At 38.2% G+C, this 15,878-nt stretch overlaps 1 protein-coding gene across 3 annotated transcripts in view; it reads left to right on the forward strand.

Annotated features, from left to right (window-relative positions):
- evlb (Enah/Vasp-like b) overlaps positions 1 to 15,878 on the forward strand; it is a 99,540-nt gene that overhangs the window by 77,290 nt on the left and 6,372 nt on the right. For 2 of the 3 annotated variants that reach the window (XM_041805696.1, XM_041805694.1), the window contains exons 4-9: positions 4,970 to 5,036; positions 12,673 to 12,740; positions 14,137 to 14,375; positions 14,539 to 14,636; positions 14,807 to 14,846; positions 15,164 to 15,215. In XM_041805696.1, coding sequence (XP_041661630.1) covers positions 4,970 to 5,036; positions 12,673 to 12,740; positions 14,137 to 14,375; positions 14,539 to 14,636; positions 14,807 to 14,846; positions 15,164 to 15,215 — 564 coding nt within the window. The remainder of the gene's footprint in view (positions 1 to 4,969; positions 5,037 to 12,672; positions 12,741 to 14,136; positions 14,376 to 14,538; positions 14,637 to 14,806; positions 14,847 to 15,163; positions 15,216 to 15,878) is intronic. The other variant, XM_041805695.1, reaches the window with a different exon arrangement.

Genomic DNA, 15,878 nt, shown 5'->3' on the forward strand with positions numbered 1-15,878 from the left:
TAATTAAAGGAAATAATTAAAAAGATGGATGATAAAAAATATAAGCACTTAAAATAAAAGAAACAAAGATTAAAGTCAAAGCAATGAAGCAAAGAATTAATAAAATAAGAAAAATTAAAATTAGCAAAATATGAATAAAAAATGATAAAAGATTAAAAATCCCAAATCATTAAAATCTATAAAATTAGACGTAAATATCCTAAAGAAGTCCTTAAAATTAAAAATTGAAATTCGAATAAAATAAAAATAGAATAAAATAGAGCAATGATGATTGTGATAGTGCCAATTGATAGAATAGATGCGAGCAGTTCAGGGCTGAAATTTTTTAGATAAAAGTCAAAGAAGAATGGAGATTTTATGTTAGATGTGTTGCTGGTGTCTTACAGTAGGTGGCGCTGCAGCAAAACAATGAAATTATCATTTGAATTTGTAAAGGGGGAGATCTTGATTGTGCATGTAAAGTCTGAATGAAACCAGATGTTTTGTATGAGTGTTACACTAACTTCCTGTGAAATTGGCGAGATGCAAAAATGGTCGCCATCGCCAGTGAGCCGTCCTTTAATAAAACATGTCAGTGATGTGGAGAAATATTGAGGACTTTAGTTCAAAAATCTGCCGTAAATCTATAAAGCACTACATAAAAGACAGATAGAGCTCCTCTTAGATCCTCTGGCAGGCTGTTCCACCGTCTCGGAGTGCAATGTCAGAGTGAGAGCTGCTTTCCACTAAGGAGCACTGCCTAAGTGGTTTAGGGTTCCATGTCTTGCTCCAGGGCACCTGGGTAGTATTTAGGAAGTGAATTGGCAACCCTCCAGCTACCAGACCAATTCCCAGACTTGAACTGGCAACCCTCCAGTTCCCAACCAGAGTATTTACAGACTGAGCCGCTCCCATAGGCCACGTATTGATGTTTTGGTGGGTTTTTTTGTTAATGGTTGTTTGTTTCTTTTAATAGAGTAAGTGATCTTTTGAGGAATGTAAGATACTATTCATAGACTGTCATTGAAAACATGTGTAATGGCATTTATTTATTTTGTTAATTAGTTTAAAGATGAGCTATCTAATGATGCAAACTACAGCCCTTTCTTTATAACCTGAGCTACTTTGTAATGCATATCTCTGGTTGTGCCTTTGAAATACAAAACAAAAACAATTTATACAAACATGAGCATATCCTAAGGGGGCTGACATCCATACATTTATGTTTCTTTGTTTACCTGTGATAGCATGTAAGTTTTGGTGGGTTTGTTCAGTTGGCCTCTGGCTTTCCTGTGATAAAGAGATAAGGAACAACTGAAAATAACTTGTTATCACAAGAAAACCAATGTTGTTATTTTGAGATAATAAGATAAATAAGCCAAGATCTCAAAAAAAAAAAAAAACAACCAAAGCTCACAGTGAAACAGTGTAAAATAACATGTGTGAATGCAAATACTCAAAGTACAAAATGTTTTGAACTTCTATATATATATATAAATATATATATATTTTTTTTCTATCAGATCTTTTCCTGGAAAGTCATTTATTGTAATAGGAACCATGTTGTTTTCTTTCCTGAAAAGCAGGTGTTTTCTTTAATGTCCTTAATCTGAATTTAAGCAGTTGGTTTTAAAATTATCAGCTAACAGAGTTTGTCACGTTATCATGGAGAAAATGACAATTAGATGTCAGTTTTAGTTGCTTTTTTAAATGAATTTCCTTCTGCACAGCAGCTCAAAAATGTTTGTAGGAAGTTAATCCTAAATATATTAGTTAATCCTAAATCATATAATCTTCATCTTGTCTATTGCATCCACATTGATCTGTGTGATTTGGTTTATAGTGAAGGATCTTTACCTGCAAGTTGCATGTTAAAAGATGCCAACTTTTCAGTGCATATTTTGATATATCTCCATGGATGATCTTTTGTATGAGGATCGTTTTGCTCCAGATACGCTCGTGTATCTTCTCACTGTAACAGTTGTGTGTGTTGTGTGAGTGCATATATGTGTGTGTGTGTGTGTTTGTGAGAGTGGCATTATGCTGCTTAGCCTACAGACAAACCCGACCTTTTGAAACATTAACCAGAGAGATGCTCGCTGCTCGGCTGCTGCCTGGAGGTGTAGGTTACCAAAAGATGACAGATGATACTGAGGCTGGGTGGAGGAGGGGAGGAGAGCTGGGAGGCAGGCAGGTGAGGAGGTAGAGAGTCAGAGAGCGAGGTGATGGAGGAGGGGGAGGACGGACAGCTGAAGGAGAGAGATGGTGAGCGGGGAGTGGGTCTGTCAGTGTCTCTGTGTCTGCTACAGCCGCTTCCTCTTCTTCAGCATGTCGTGTACGTACAAAAACTCTGAATGTGTGACTCAAACTCTGCATGACAGTTATTATCTTCACTTTGTGTGTTTAAAGGTTGTGGTGCTCGTTTCTGCTGTCATTATAGAGTCTCTGACGGGTCAGTTGGAGTCAACTTCATAGTTTGCTATGAGTTTTCTCTTTTCTGATCTTTAAGACCTCTGGAAGGCAAAGCAGACAGAGTGTGTTCTTTGTTTTAAATTCAGACAGAAAAACTAATATTATAAAGCAGGCATCAGGACCACCACCATCTGCTTAGTGATCAATCATGACCCAACATGTTTGAAAGCACATTGTTATGGAAGGGCATGCATTCATTCATTTTTTTCTTAATTTTCCCAAGATTGCATGGAAATTTGGGAGGATTTCTCAGGGAATTACCTCATCATTAGGGAAAACTAGCTTTTGCATTTTTAAAAAAGGAGATAAATAAGTTTAAATCTTGATAAAAAGAGTGAAGTTTACTCTTTATCACAGGTGAGTAAAACTAGGGCTGCAAGCAGCACTGAAGCATGCATGTCGGGGTGTGTTCCAACTGTGAACATGAGCAGTGTTGCAAACTCCTCAGCAAGGAAAGTGGCTAATGGCTGTCCTAAAAGTCGCCAGAAGTCGCTAAATGACATCATTACCTAATTTGCATAATTGGCTGTAGGAATAACGTCATGAGAGAGACAAAAAGTGAGTTAAAAAAAAGCCTACCCTTAATATGTTTAGAACTACAAATGACAAGTCATGGAGGGCAAATTCCTGGCTCTTTTTAAGTTTAAGGACCACTTTTTTGGACTTTGTACACTGTATCCACAGTACAAAAATTAAAGACATGAATTGTTTTGAAAAAAATTATTTGAGACGGTGAAAAACATCTAAATCACTTAAGAGAAAAGAAATCCCATTGTTGTGAAACTCACTCAGTTATTGGTATATTTGTCAGTCTGTGCAGTTCTGTGCTTTAGAGAAACAAAGTTATAGTATTTTCTGGGTATCTGGTAGTAGGCATGAGTCAGGTCTTTTGTCGTCCCACTATTTTTGGTTTTCTGTTACTTGATCGATGGTGGCCATTAGCACCATCGGCTGGCAGGAGAGTCACTTCCATTAGAGACAGGAGCAGTGGAGAGTGGAGAGCTGTAAAACTGTGATGTAAGGGATATCCTCCATTAGACAGAGGCAGACAGACAGACGGGGTTTATGGAAACATCCAAAATGAAAGACTTATGAGGGCTTTGTTTTGCTTTGTCACTCTGATAAAGTGCAGAGATATAGTGTGGAATAAGATTGCTAGTCCCTGTAACTTTAAATGATCCCATTTATCAAATACTGTATAAAAAGAGACACTGAAGTTGTTCTCTGGAAGAACAATGAAGATAAATGATGTTCCAGACGATTCAGTGATGAGGAAAAGTCTTATCGTATGCAGATGATTCACTCGTGTTTGATTGTAATCCCTAAGTTTGTTGTCCTCTTGTCCTCATCTTATCATGTCTTATATTAATTGCATTTCCTATCTGCCTCTTTATCTGTAGATCTCACTGATGCTGTTAAATAGATTACATACAAGTGCCTGTAGTTCAGAAGACATGAGGCAGAGCAAAGTACTAACAAAACCAAAATCATTGAAAATCAGCCTTCTATCATGTAATAAAATATAAAAAGTTGCTAATTCAACATCTTTTTTTAACACAAAGAAGCTGTGTGTGTGATCTGAATTCAAACCTTTATGAAGCAATCCTGCAAAAAAGGATAAAAGCACAAAATTATGAAGTAAATCTATTTCCTTTGTGATATTTGACCTCAAAAGCACATGTGAAAAGATGCAGATTGTCAAATACCTGAAGCCACAGAATTCTCTCTGTTTTCAGTTCAGTGCCAAACACGATCCAGACCTCACTCAACTGCTCTGTTTATAAGATCTGATAACACAAAACACTCGTTTCAGTTCTAAAAAACCCTGTGTCTGACTTGTTGTGTGTTGCTTCCTGCAGTACCTTTGAAAAATATTCACCCCTTTGATGTTTTTCTTTTTCATTGATTTTGTAAATCTATGAATGTCAATATAATTTAGCATTCCACTAAAAGAAATGGAACAACCCTCTTCAATGTCAAAATGAAAACAGCTTTCTACAAAGTAATGTCACTGAAACAAAAAAAGTGACTCCATGAATATTCAACCACTTTTAAAAAGTCTAATTTTATTGACAATGATTGATTCAAAAATCAATAAAAGGGTGAAATATCCAAGGGGATGAACACTTTTTATAGGCTCTGTATGTAATTGTTGGTGATTTTTGCTCTCTAACAGGGAATTCAATGTCACAAGGGTAAACACATGAGCAGTGTGACAGCAGGGGCACACAGACTTTCTTTATATTATGTCTTCCTTGCTCTGTGCTGAACAAGTGGATTAATCAATTTATGTTAATTTACCTAGAGTGAGGGATTAATATGCTTTTCATTGCACATTAGCCCTTACACAAGAAAGAAGACATAATGATCAACTGCTGTTTAATTCCCTGTCATTTGGAAGTTAATTGTCTCCTCTGGGACTAATTTCAATTAACATTACACTGCTTATAATGGATTAACTCCACTTCATCTCTGTCTTTTTCTTTCTCCCTCTCTCTGCTGTCGTTTGTGTCTTCAGGTCCAGCTGTGCAGCGTCAAGTCCAGAACGGACCAACGTCAGATGAGATTGAAGCTCAGAGAGCGAGGTAAAATTCTGAAACTGTAAACTTATGTTATTAGGTTGCAAGCATCCTGGGAGTTAGGACCTTATCATCATCCTTAGGGTTATTATTATTTTATGTCATGAATTATGGAAAGAGAGAGGGGGCGACCAAAGCTGAGCTTGCCTTCGCTGCAAATTTGGAGGCTTTAATATGCCTCAAAACTCATGAAAGCTGGTACATTCAGCAGGCCTGGTGAAAAGTTTGACTTTGGATAATTGGATCCATGGTGCCTCCTAACCAGTTTTAAAAATACAGCCCCTGAGCCCGTTCCACCTGGGTGGATGAAATTAAAGTGCATAACTAGTTGTCCAAGAGTTAAGAAAGGTTCTGTCATAGTGGTGAATCCTGACGTAGGTAATTCTGGCACAGCCTCACCAACTTTGAATAAAGTCCTGAAGGAAAGCTCTAGAAACACTTGTAATTTAAAAAAACAACATCCTGACCCTGATGAAGGCTATGCACCAAAACACGTCAGTGTTTTTAAAGGTGTTGCTGGATCTTTCGGTTTCCGTCCTGGTGAGTTCCAACAGGAAGTCAGCCACTAAAATAAACTCTTAAACATTAGTGGCTTTTCTTTAAGGTCCGAACAGATTTGCTTTGTGTAAAAATAATCCAGGCTAAACTGATTTTCAGCACAACAACAAACAACAACAAAAATAAAGCATACTTAAATACTGTCAGCAAGGTTTTTGTAGTGGGCATAGCCTATAGCTTCATTCTCAACTGGTGGGTCAGGACCCAAAAGTGAGTCGCAAAGCTAATTCCAGTGGGTCGCAGATGTGTGCTTTTATTTTGAAGGAATAATAATTACTTTTTCCAAGGCATCTCACGACCATAAAGGAATAAATGTGTCTCACTGTTCTGTAACCTGCTTTTTATCTCAAGTCCAAACAGCTCCATTTTTCATTAAAAACATTTGGTTATTATTGAAGTAATTAGAAAATTTGGGTTGTTGTTATAAGGGAGGTGGTGGGCCTGACACAACACCAGTTGATAACCACTGGCCTACAGATTATGTCATCCTCAAATGGGGGCAGCTTGGGTTCAAATCAGCCCCATGGCTCCTTTACCGCTCGTCATTCCTCACTCTCACTCCTCAGTTTCTAACTTTATCCCCTGTCTTATCTGAATAAAGGCATAACAGACCAGAAACAGTTCCTTTTGGCTCTGATTTTCTTGTCATTTAGATCTGATTAAAGTGTGTGTTAAGAGGCTAAATGCTCCATAATGTAGAATATTTTGTTGCTATCTCTGTCTGCTTTTTGGTGCTGAGTAAAGTGGTTCATTAGACCTATGGCAGTGAAAGCTTTAAGAATAAACCAAAACAAGAAAGCTGCTATAGATGCAAAGCGAGTGCCTGCAAAATGTAAAGTAAAAGTGGAAAATTTACCTAAGTGCTCAAGAGCTACTGTTTTGCTTTCTGCTTTGAAAATAAACTTTAAAAATCCAAATCTTTTCTATTTTACTTTTATATTTATCAAACCAAAGCACTGAGCTGAGTAGGAAAGAACACGGTGTGCAGGCCATCTGGCAGAAGGACAAGCTTTGTCCGAGCCGTTTGATATTATGTCAAGTTTAATTTATCATATTCACTAAAATGTGATTTCATCTCTTACCATGAAATTCAACCACGCAGCTAAAGATAACTGGGAATGACAAGTCAGGCCATTGAGTGGGATCTTTCATCCAGTCTTTTATAACATACAGGCAACAATCCAACCATATTCTGATAAGTTTTTCAGAATTTCAATCATACTTTATTTCTAAATATAACATTTTTATTTTAGGTGATTTAACATACATATCTGTCTCGCAGTCACTGTTGAGTCTATGGACATCCTGAAATATTTTGACTTCACTCACGTAGTACAAGAGCCCACACTCAAGGGCCAGGTGCTTGATTTAGTTGTTTGTAGGGGAATCCACCTATTCATTGTTTAAATATTTATTTAAAAAAACTATAATTTTTCTTGATATGAAAATATTGAACAGCTTTTCAGGGTATTGGACCCCACTAGGGTTAGGGTTACCCTGAATGTAACATTAATAAAATGTAAACGTAAAGAAACTGTGATGTGGCTTCATGTCTGTGCAAAGTTGGGACTGGAGACACATTCTGATTTCCAAATCTTGGTTTCTAAGACCAAGACAGTCGAAAACACACAATTGTTACCCTGTTATTACACCCTACCTGACACATATTACACATGGCCAAACCTTGTAAATGACTGAGAAAAACATTCTTTTGTCTTCGTGTAAGTTGTCTAAACAAATACAATGAGAACTCTGAGCTTTCCTACAGTCATTTGCAAAGTACACAACTATGCTTAACACATACACAAAAGCACTTAGCTTAATGTTGGCTCCGTTAGCTTATTAGCACCTTAGCTGCTTCCCTATTCTTAGCAATTTACAGTAGTCAAATAATATCCTCCCCTGAAAACACCAATGACTCACCCAAACAAATAACTAACCAGTGCTTTGTTACCTAGACACCACCTTAAAACTTGGCATTATAAATAAACATTGACCCTTACCGTCAGTTGTTCCATATTAGTCCTCATAAACTGATGATCTTAACTGTAACCTGCACTGAAGCAGGAAATCCAACCATTGTGGTTTTTTTGGAGTTGTCCTTAGAAAGACAAAAGGGTCCACAGTTGATAGTTCAGTACAGTCCTTATCTCATCTATAGCTCTTCCCACACTGCCACTGATTAGCCAGGACACTCCTAGCATGAACACCCACCCCAACACCCATGAACAGGGAGGTGAGACAGTGCTCTCGTCGCCCTTCTGCATGACATGATTCTATATTGAATACAGTTCTTTTGTCAGAGAATTTGTCATGGGTAGATTTATCCACTCATTGAAGTCCACTACAACTGCCTGCTCTGACCAGGTCTGTCCTCATCCCTGTTGTATTGCTGTTTATGCCACTTATCTATCAGTAGTTCAGCTTTGTTGGACATCATCCCAGTTGATCACATGAAAATTCACACTCCTAAATTAGCCATTTAGATCTTTGCCCACTGGGTTGTAGATAAACAACCCCATCACCAAACCGAAAGTGTGTGTTAGCAAAATAACTTTATATTAAAGTTCATATTGAAGGATTCTTGCAATATATATTATAGGTAATATAATATAGGTAACACTATTTAGTCATTTGGTAATTTGCATATTTGGACATTTTGGCCGTTAATATTTTTATCTGCTGGATTTCTGCCTGTGAAACTGGGCAAAGACCAGCAAATGCTGGCTAATGGAAACTCTACCTGAACCTGATATTAGATGCACATCTACAGTAAAATGACTATCTTGAGGCCTCATGGTGCACAAGGCCCCAGACTATTATCTGTCTTTAATTGTAAAACTACCTATGGCTGAGACATTATTTGTCAAGCCAGTCTGTGATTCTCTGCTGCATTGGTTCCTAACCTGGGGCCCGGGCTCACCTTAGGGGGGTACCAAATATCTCAAGAGGGGCGCAGGGCTCTGTCTTCCTTTAGGTTGTGGAAATAAGATGTGCATACATTTTTTAAAATCATGATTAGAACCATAACAGATGATTTATAGAGTGTTTTTTTGTCAAGAACAAGTGTTTGATGCCCTACTTTGGTGGGATTATGTCAATGAAAACAGTTTAAATTGATGTTTTATTTTTTTCATTTGGGTCTTGGAGTGGCTTAGCTTTTCTGAGATATGAGTAGTGGGAGGGCCTTGTAAAAATGGTTGGGAACCACTGCTCTACAGTGACCCTTGCAGTTACTGTGGAAATGTATGAGAATTATTAATATAAATTCAAAATTATATGGGGCCTGACACTAAATCTTGAAGCACACCCATTATTCTCTTAGCATAGCATCAGATAGATATGAAAACATCCGTCCAAGCTCTCTGTGAAGAATTTAACTCAGCAATAACTTTTGAAGCTGTCATGTTGCCAAACTTGGTCAAAACATGCTTAAACAAGGCGATCAATCTCTGCTTCTTCTGTAAAAAAAACAGAGAATAGCACAGAGGTAGGAAATGCACCTAAAAAACAGGTACACATTCACATTGCCACTACAAAGAGATTCAAGATATAAAACAGGTAACAGCTATATATAGATCCTTCCAACAGTGATGAAACATTAACCAGCTGCCTCCAAAATGATGACCGGTTGACTGCTTGTGTTTTATTTAGGCTTTTCCAGGACATTTACTCAAATCATGTCCAAACCAGTGGATGAACTCTGAGTGAACTCAGCCAAAAATGAGAATTTTACAAGGATTATGGTCATAAGTGCAGTCCCATGTGTTTGACAGCCTGCACAAAGACAAAATATGAACCTTGACAGCTAAGATAAGCAGACGGCTGACCTCTGGGACTCTCGCTCCTTTTCTCTTTTATCCCCCTCCTCTTTATTATACCCTCTACATGAACGACTCCTGTGGGCACAGTCACACAAAAACAGTGAGCTTTAAAATGATAAACACAAAATATTCCCTTTTAAAGCATCATAGAGAGAGAGATTGAATAATCCAAAATAAATGGATGAGTAGAGTTTAAAATGATGGGGCGATTACCCTTGCTTACTAAGCATCCTGTGTTTGTACCACCGAGGCTATAACTCCTCAGAGACACAGCAAGGCACAGCAAGGTCTTTGTTACTGTTTTTAAACCTTTTCCAGCTCTGCCTATTGGTTCAGCCAAATGCCAGAGATTAAGAGAACAAATATGACCAGAGTTACTGCTCTGTCTGATCTAATGTCTACTAAACTGTACCTCTTGCACAAAGGATTACATCTGTGATTCTGCTGAGAGATTGTGTGCTTATGCGAGTGGATTTCCTGTTTGTTTGTGTGTGCATGTCTGCGGATGTAAATTAATTGGGCTGAGCTCTCTCTCTCTCCAGCGGTAGCAGCCTGGACAGTGTTACTCAGCAGCTCTGCTCCTGCTGTGTATATGTGTGGGTGTGCACTGCTGTCACATCAGGAAGGTTTGCTGCCTCAGCATTTCTGCTCTCCAACAAACAGCTGGAAAATTCCACTTCCACTCCAGGACCACTTTCTCCTCCCTCTCCAGGGTCATGACACACATATGCTTCTCGCATCAAAGACGGAGATGAGGAGAGGGTTTAATGGGTCAGAGGAAGTTGTACGTTTGAGAGTGGACAAAGATCAAGGGGTATGATATGAGTTTGGACAGACAGGGAGGGAGGGATTTAGAGAGGAAACTGTGCAGAAAGGTTTAAAAGTTATTGGAAGATGGGCAGATGTCAAACTACTCAAATCAAAGCACCCTGAAAATGAGGTGTGCATGAGAGATACTTGGATTCTATTCAGAGGCAGTAGTACACAAAAGTTAGAGTAATGGAAACTGAAGATGCTCTATAAAAGCCCCAACTTTACCAGTTTGGCAACATTTAACAACAGCTAACCCACTGTTCTCTTATATCTTACAGAGTGTATTATTAACTGCAGTTTGAGTGGGACTTATAAAAATTTTTTCTTCAAAATAAGCATTTTTGTTACATACTGTGTGTTTACTATGGGACTTTAAAGGTACAATGTGTCATACTGAGAATTTTAACAACCTCTGACAGTGAAATTCTCAATTGCAAGCTTCAGCAATCAGTGACTAACCCACCAGTGTTACTCGGTCCCTTCTGTGCTACATTAAACATGGTGTCGCAAGATGGCAGGGTGTAGATGTGGATTCCTTATGTGTAAGACTTTAAGTTAACAAAACTAAAATGAATGTAAATATTCAGTCTAAGAAACAGTCATTTGACAGTGGTTTAGCTCATTTGATAGAGCAGGTGCTCATATAACAAGATTATAGTCCTCTATGCACTGGTCATGGGATTCTTACAAGATTCTTACAATTATGTTCTATTTTTAGTAAGCTTGCTTCACTAAATGCTACTAAATGTTACGCACTGTACCTTTAAATTTATACAACTTTGGTACCCTCTGTGCAAAGCAGCACCCCTTGTGCCTTTGCTGAATTTGTCCTGTACATGTCTGAGGAACATTTCTAAATAAAAAAATCTAATCCTGGTTTATTTTAAGAATGTAATATATATAACTCAATAAGAATATTTGCTCTTAAAACTAAATTTAAAAAGAAAAAAACAACAACTAGAGCTACCATCTGGTGATTATACATCAGGAGGTTTTTGACCTTAATCTTGTACTTCTAAAACGTATTAATTTCCCTTTCGTCATTGTGGACATTTTTGCAAAGTTCTTGAAGAAAATCCTTCAAAGCATTCTTAAGAAATTGTACGGGGTGGAAAATTGTGCTTACTTAGAAGCAAGGGATGAAAAAAGACCAAATGACCTTGACTTTGACCTCAGAAATCCAATCACTGCATTCTTGTGTCAGAGTGAATGTGTGCAAAACTAATCACATTCACACACCAGGGGTGAACATGAGGCCTAGTCTCCTTAACCTTTGACCTATGATGTCCAAAATCTAATCAGTCCATCCTTGAATCACTTTGGCCATTTATGCAAAATTTGGGAAAAAAAATCTCTCAAAGCAATTTTTAAGATATCACTTTCAGAAGAATGGCCAGGATTACTAGTACAGTAGTAATATGTACTGGCTTACAGAGGGACAACCCCAAAAAACAAATGCTTCTGGTCCCTGGCTGATACCAGCTGAAGGCATGGAAAGACATATTGTGCAGCATGTCTTTAATCATATTCATCTGACACAGCACTGTCACATAAAAAAGATAATTATTGGCTGTAGAAAAAAATCTGTCTTGTTGATATCATAAAAATAATGAACATTTCAGTCTTTTTAATAACCAGTTAAAAGCTCATTAGTTTTACATCAGTTTTTGTAGTTAGGTGAACTATGTTTAATTTCCACCCCAAGCAAAATTTACATTTGCATAATTCCTTTAAAGCTGCACTGACTAAACGTTTGATTTATACAAAAAGTCAAATGACTACATAACTAACAAAGGTAATGCAATAGTGACAAACCAACACAGTATTAAAAGCTGAGGAGAATCTTTAAACAAGCCTGTGTAGTTTTAGCATGTTTTAGCTGTTTTGATTTTAAATCCCCTAACTTATTGCAATTTTCTGGTCTTACTTCTGTAATGAGGATTCTTTGATATAGGCAGCTGTTTTCAGCAGAATAAAGACTCTGATTACACAATCAAATAAAAGCTGTTCTCAAGATAATATTTGCTGTAAGCCAATCTATGATGTAATGGTTTAAAGCAGACATTTTCTAGACTGAAATTTAACTTTATAGACCAAACAGAAAAAAAACATTTTTCCTTTTCCAGATGTAACACTCTGGAGAAAAGAAGGACAACAAACAACTTTCTTGAAGATTTATTCTTCCTATATTTAGCATGTTTTTTGCTCACAGCTTGTGCACAGTGCCTCCTACAGTGTTCGGAGCCTTTTTTGGTTTTCTTGTCACTTTTCTTTGGACCTGCTGATGTTTGAAGTGTGAGGCAGGATGACTTTTCTCTGGCTGCTGCTGCTGCTGTGAGGTATTTGGCAGCTCTGCTTCTGTGGGACAGTAACGTGACAGAAGCACGGATGAGAGGTGACATTTGTGATTTCATGTGGCTCCCTGTGTTTCCTCTCTGTCCCTTTAGGCAGATGATGGAGCAGCAGCAGCAGATGCAGGCACACATGGAGCGGGAGCGACGGTCATCCAACTCAGGTACTCACAACACAATGCCAAGTTTTGTTTTTACAATTTGTACGATATATTTTACTGTAAGGCACACTCACTGACCACTTCATTAGGTACACCTGTTCAACTGCTCAGTAATGCAATCAATCAGCCAATCACATGGCAGCATAGCTGAGATTAGAGTAATTGTGTCGGATATGTTTGGGGGATTGTGGTGGCAGGGCTCTCAGTGAAATTTTTCATGGGGTCCATGATTCCTGGCAGCTCTCCTATTCAGTTATAGCCAGTGGTTATTTGACTTTTATTGCTGCCTTTCAGCTGGAGCCATTCTCCTCTAAACTCTGCCATAAAAAGGCATTTTGGCCTGAAGAACTGCCACCCACAGAAAATTTTCTCTTTTTTGGACCATTCCCTGCAAACCCTAGAGCAGCGCTTCCCAAAGTGTGGGCCAGGGTCACCTGGTGGGCTCTAGATATACTGCAGGTGGGCCTCCAGTTAAAACTAAGGAAAAAAAACACTTTGTTATGTTGTAATTCTAGGTCCCAAAACACAGCCAGACTTTTTAACCCATGTCCCCATTTTATCATATATTTTGTCTGATCGATGGAACCAGTGTCACAATTTAACTGGTGTTGGATTTACTGGTGACACTTTCTTAAGCATCCTACTGTGCCACCCGCTTTCTGACTTTCACAATTTATCAGTGCCTTAGGAGATATTAACACAACATCGAAAGTCTTCACTGGGTCACAAAGTGAGATGAGCAGAACAAAATGAATGGCAGTGGCTCATTCATTGCTTGTGAACTGACATACACTTTAAGTAATGTTAATGTCTCTTAAAGCCAAGTGTTTGCATTGAAATTCTCTGTTTATGAAATAAAAATATGAAGGTAAATAGTTTGAGTCTCATGTTATGGGGTGGGGGAGTTTTGATTTTAATTATTTGGGGTTTTTTTGTGTGTGTTTGTTCAGGTCTTTTTTTTTATAAAGTATCTTTTCCAGTATATATATTTTTTAAAAGATTTCCTTTTAACTGATAAAGTTTTTAAACTTTTTTTAAAGAAACTTTTTTATTGTTATTCTTTAAATAAACTTTTTAAATTGACCAGTTATTTTCTACTGTAACTTTTTAATCAGATTTGCAGTTTTTAATCAGGTACTTTTTCCTGGATTTTTTTTTTTTGTTGTTGTTTTTTGTTTTTTGTTTGTTTGATTTTACTATCAACGTTTTTTCCCAAAGAGTTTATTTTTTATGGTAATATTTTCCAATATTTTTTGAAGAGCCCAATTTTAAATAGGGTTGGGTTATTCATTTATTCTTTGATCTTTTTATGTAATTATTTATGTATTTGTTATTTGTTTGTTTGTTGAACCAAAATACCCACGTATGACTGACAGCTCGCTCCCCTCTCTCCCTGCAGGTTCTCCTTTCCAAGGCCACCCTGCTGTGCTCTCAGTGGCCCCCCCTGTAGTCCCTCCCCCTATGAACATGGGTGGTCCTCCTCCCCCTCCACCTCCTCCAGGACCCCCTCCAATGGCACCCCAACCTCCTCTCCCTCCTCCTCTCCCCCTCGGCGGAGGAAGTCATGGAGACGAGCCCCCGGCAGCGACAGGTCTTGCCGCTATGATCGCAGGAGCCAAACTGCGGCGCGTTCAAAGAGTGAGATGCAGTTTCATCTTGGTGGCTTTGATGTTTTGATGAATCTTCCAGCAGTCAGACAGAAAATAACAGGCTTATCTCCACCTGACATGCCTGACACTCTTGAGAAGTTTGTTATTTGTGCATATCTGACTCGGGGTGCCATTCCTCTCCCCTTTCACAGCCTGATGACAGCTCTTCAAGCGCCAAAAATGATGCCAACAGAACGAGTGGAGGCAGTGGAGGACTGATGGAGGAGATGAACGCTCTGCTGGCACGAAGGTCAGAGTGATGAGTCCAGAAAACCACTGAGCTGGTTTACATTGATGTCCTGCAGCCACAGTAGACATAAGAAGTCATTATAGCTTTAAATCAGTGTGTGGGTTTATTATAATTAGACTGAATGATGACATTGACTTTAGTTCTTAATCGAGGCTTCTTCTTTTCCCCAGAAGGAAAGCAGCTTCAGAGAAGCCAGACGACAGCCAAAACGTGAGTGAATGCTTTGTTTATCATGCTGAATTACTGTTAATGGGATGATTACTGAAAGAAGTGATGGGAGTGATGTTAAGGGAGGATTAAATTAGTGTATTAATGATCCAAATATTTTTAAATTATGGCTTTCTTTATTTGGAAAGTGAGTTTAAATGAAGGCAAACAGAAACACAGCCATTATGATGGTAATGAGATAAAGATGGCATACAAACATTTTGTTTTTGACTGATTAAATCATTTAGTTATGCAGCACAGTTCATGATTATAATAATAGTGGATAAACTAATGCTGATAAATTCTTTATCTTCCTTCAGGATGACCCAAATTCACCATCACCCAGCACTCGGAGTGGACAAAACGCCACAGGTGAGGACACCAGGCTCACTGAACTATGATTTAGCACAACATCATATATTTCTATTTCTCTGTTGTCTATTTTATCTGTAGACATTTTAAAATAGAACAATGGTAACACACCAAACACAGGCACAAAATAAAAAGGCAAGTGTTCATAATGTCAGGGGAGGAACTGATCCTGAAGGCAAAAAAATCCCTTCAAATGAGTCATTTCACAAAGCTCACTTAGTCATCACTGTAGGTTTGTATTGCTAGCTAAGGATAGACAGTATAACATTTTTTCCACCGGTTCTTTTTGAAGCCGTATGAAGTAGGTAGTCTGATCCAAAAGATTCAACTATTAATAATTCTTTTAAACAGGACAGCAGTCGGGTGGAGCCAATATTTTGTAATGGTCCTTTTACTATCCGCCAGCAAAAACTTTACCTTTTGTGGGGCAAAGAACCATAAATGGTCACTTCTGGTAGCATCCCCCAACTCTCTGTGATACAGTAGAAGGATTTTTCTCAGCCAATCAGTGGAGATCAGTCAACAGCACAGAAAAATACACCACAGTGTCACAGTTTTGTCACAGTTTAGCACATTAAACTTTGATGTTGTCTCTGTTTCCTCAGCTGATGTCCATCCAGCCTCGCTCCAGATCATTTTGCCCAGATCAGTAGAGCTGGTTGT

This window comes from Cheilinus undulatus, linkage group 14 (assembly GCF_018320785.1).
Source record: "Cheilinus undulatus linkage group 14, ASM1832078v1, whole genome shotgun sequence".
NCBI lineage: Eukaryota > Metazoa > Chordata > Actinopteri > Labriformes > Labridae > Cheilinus > Cheilinus undulatus.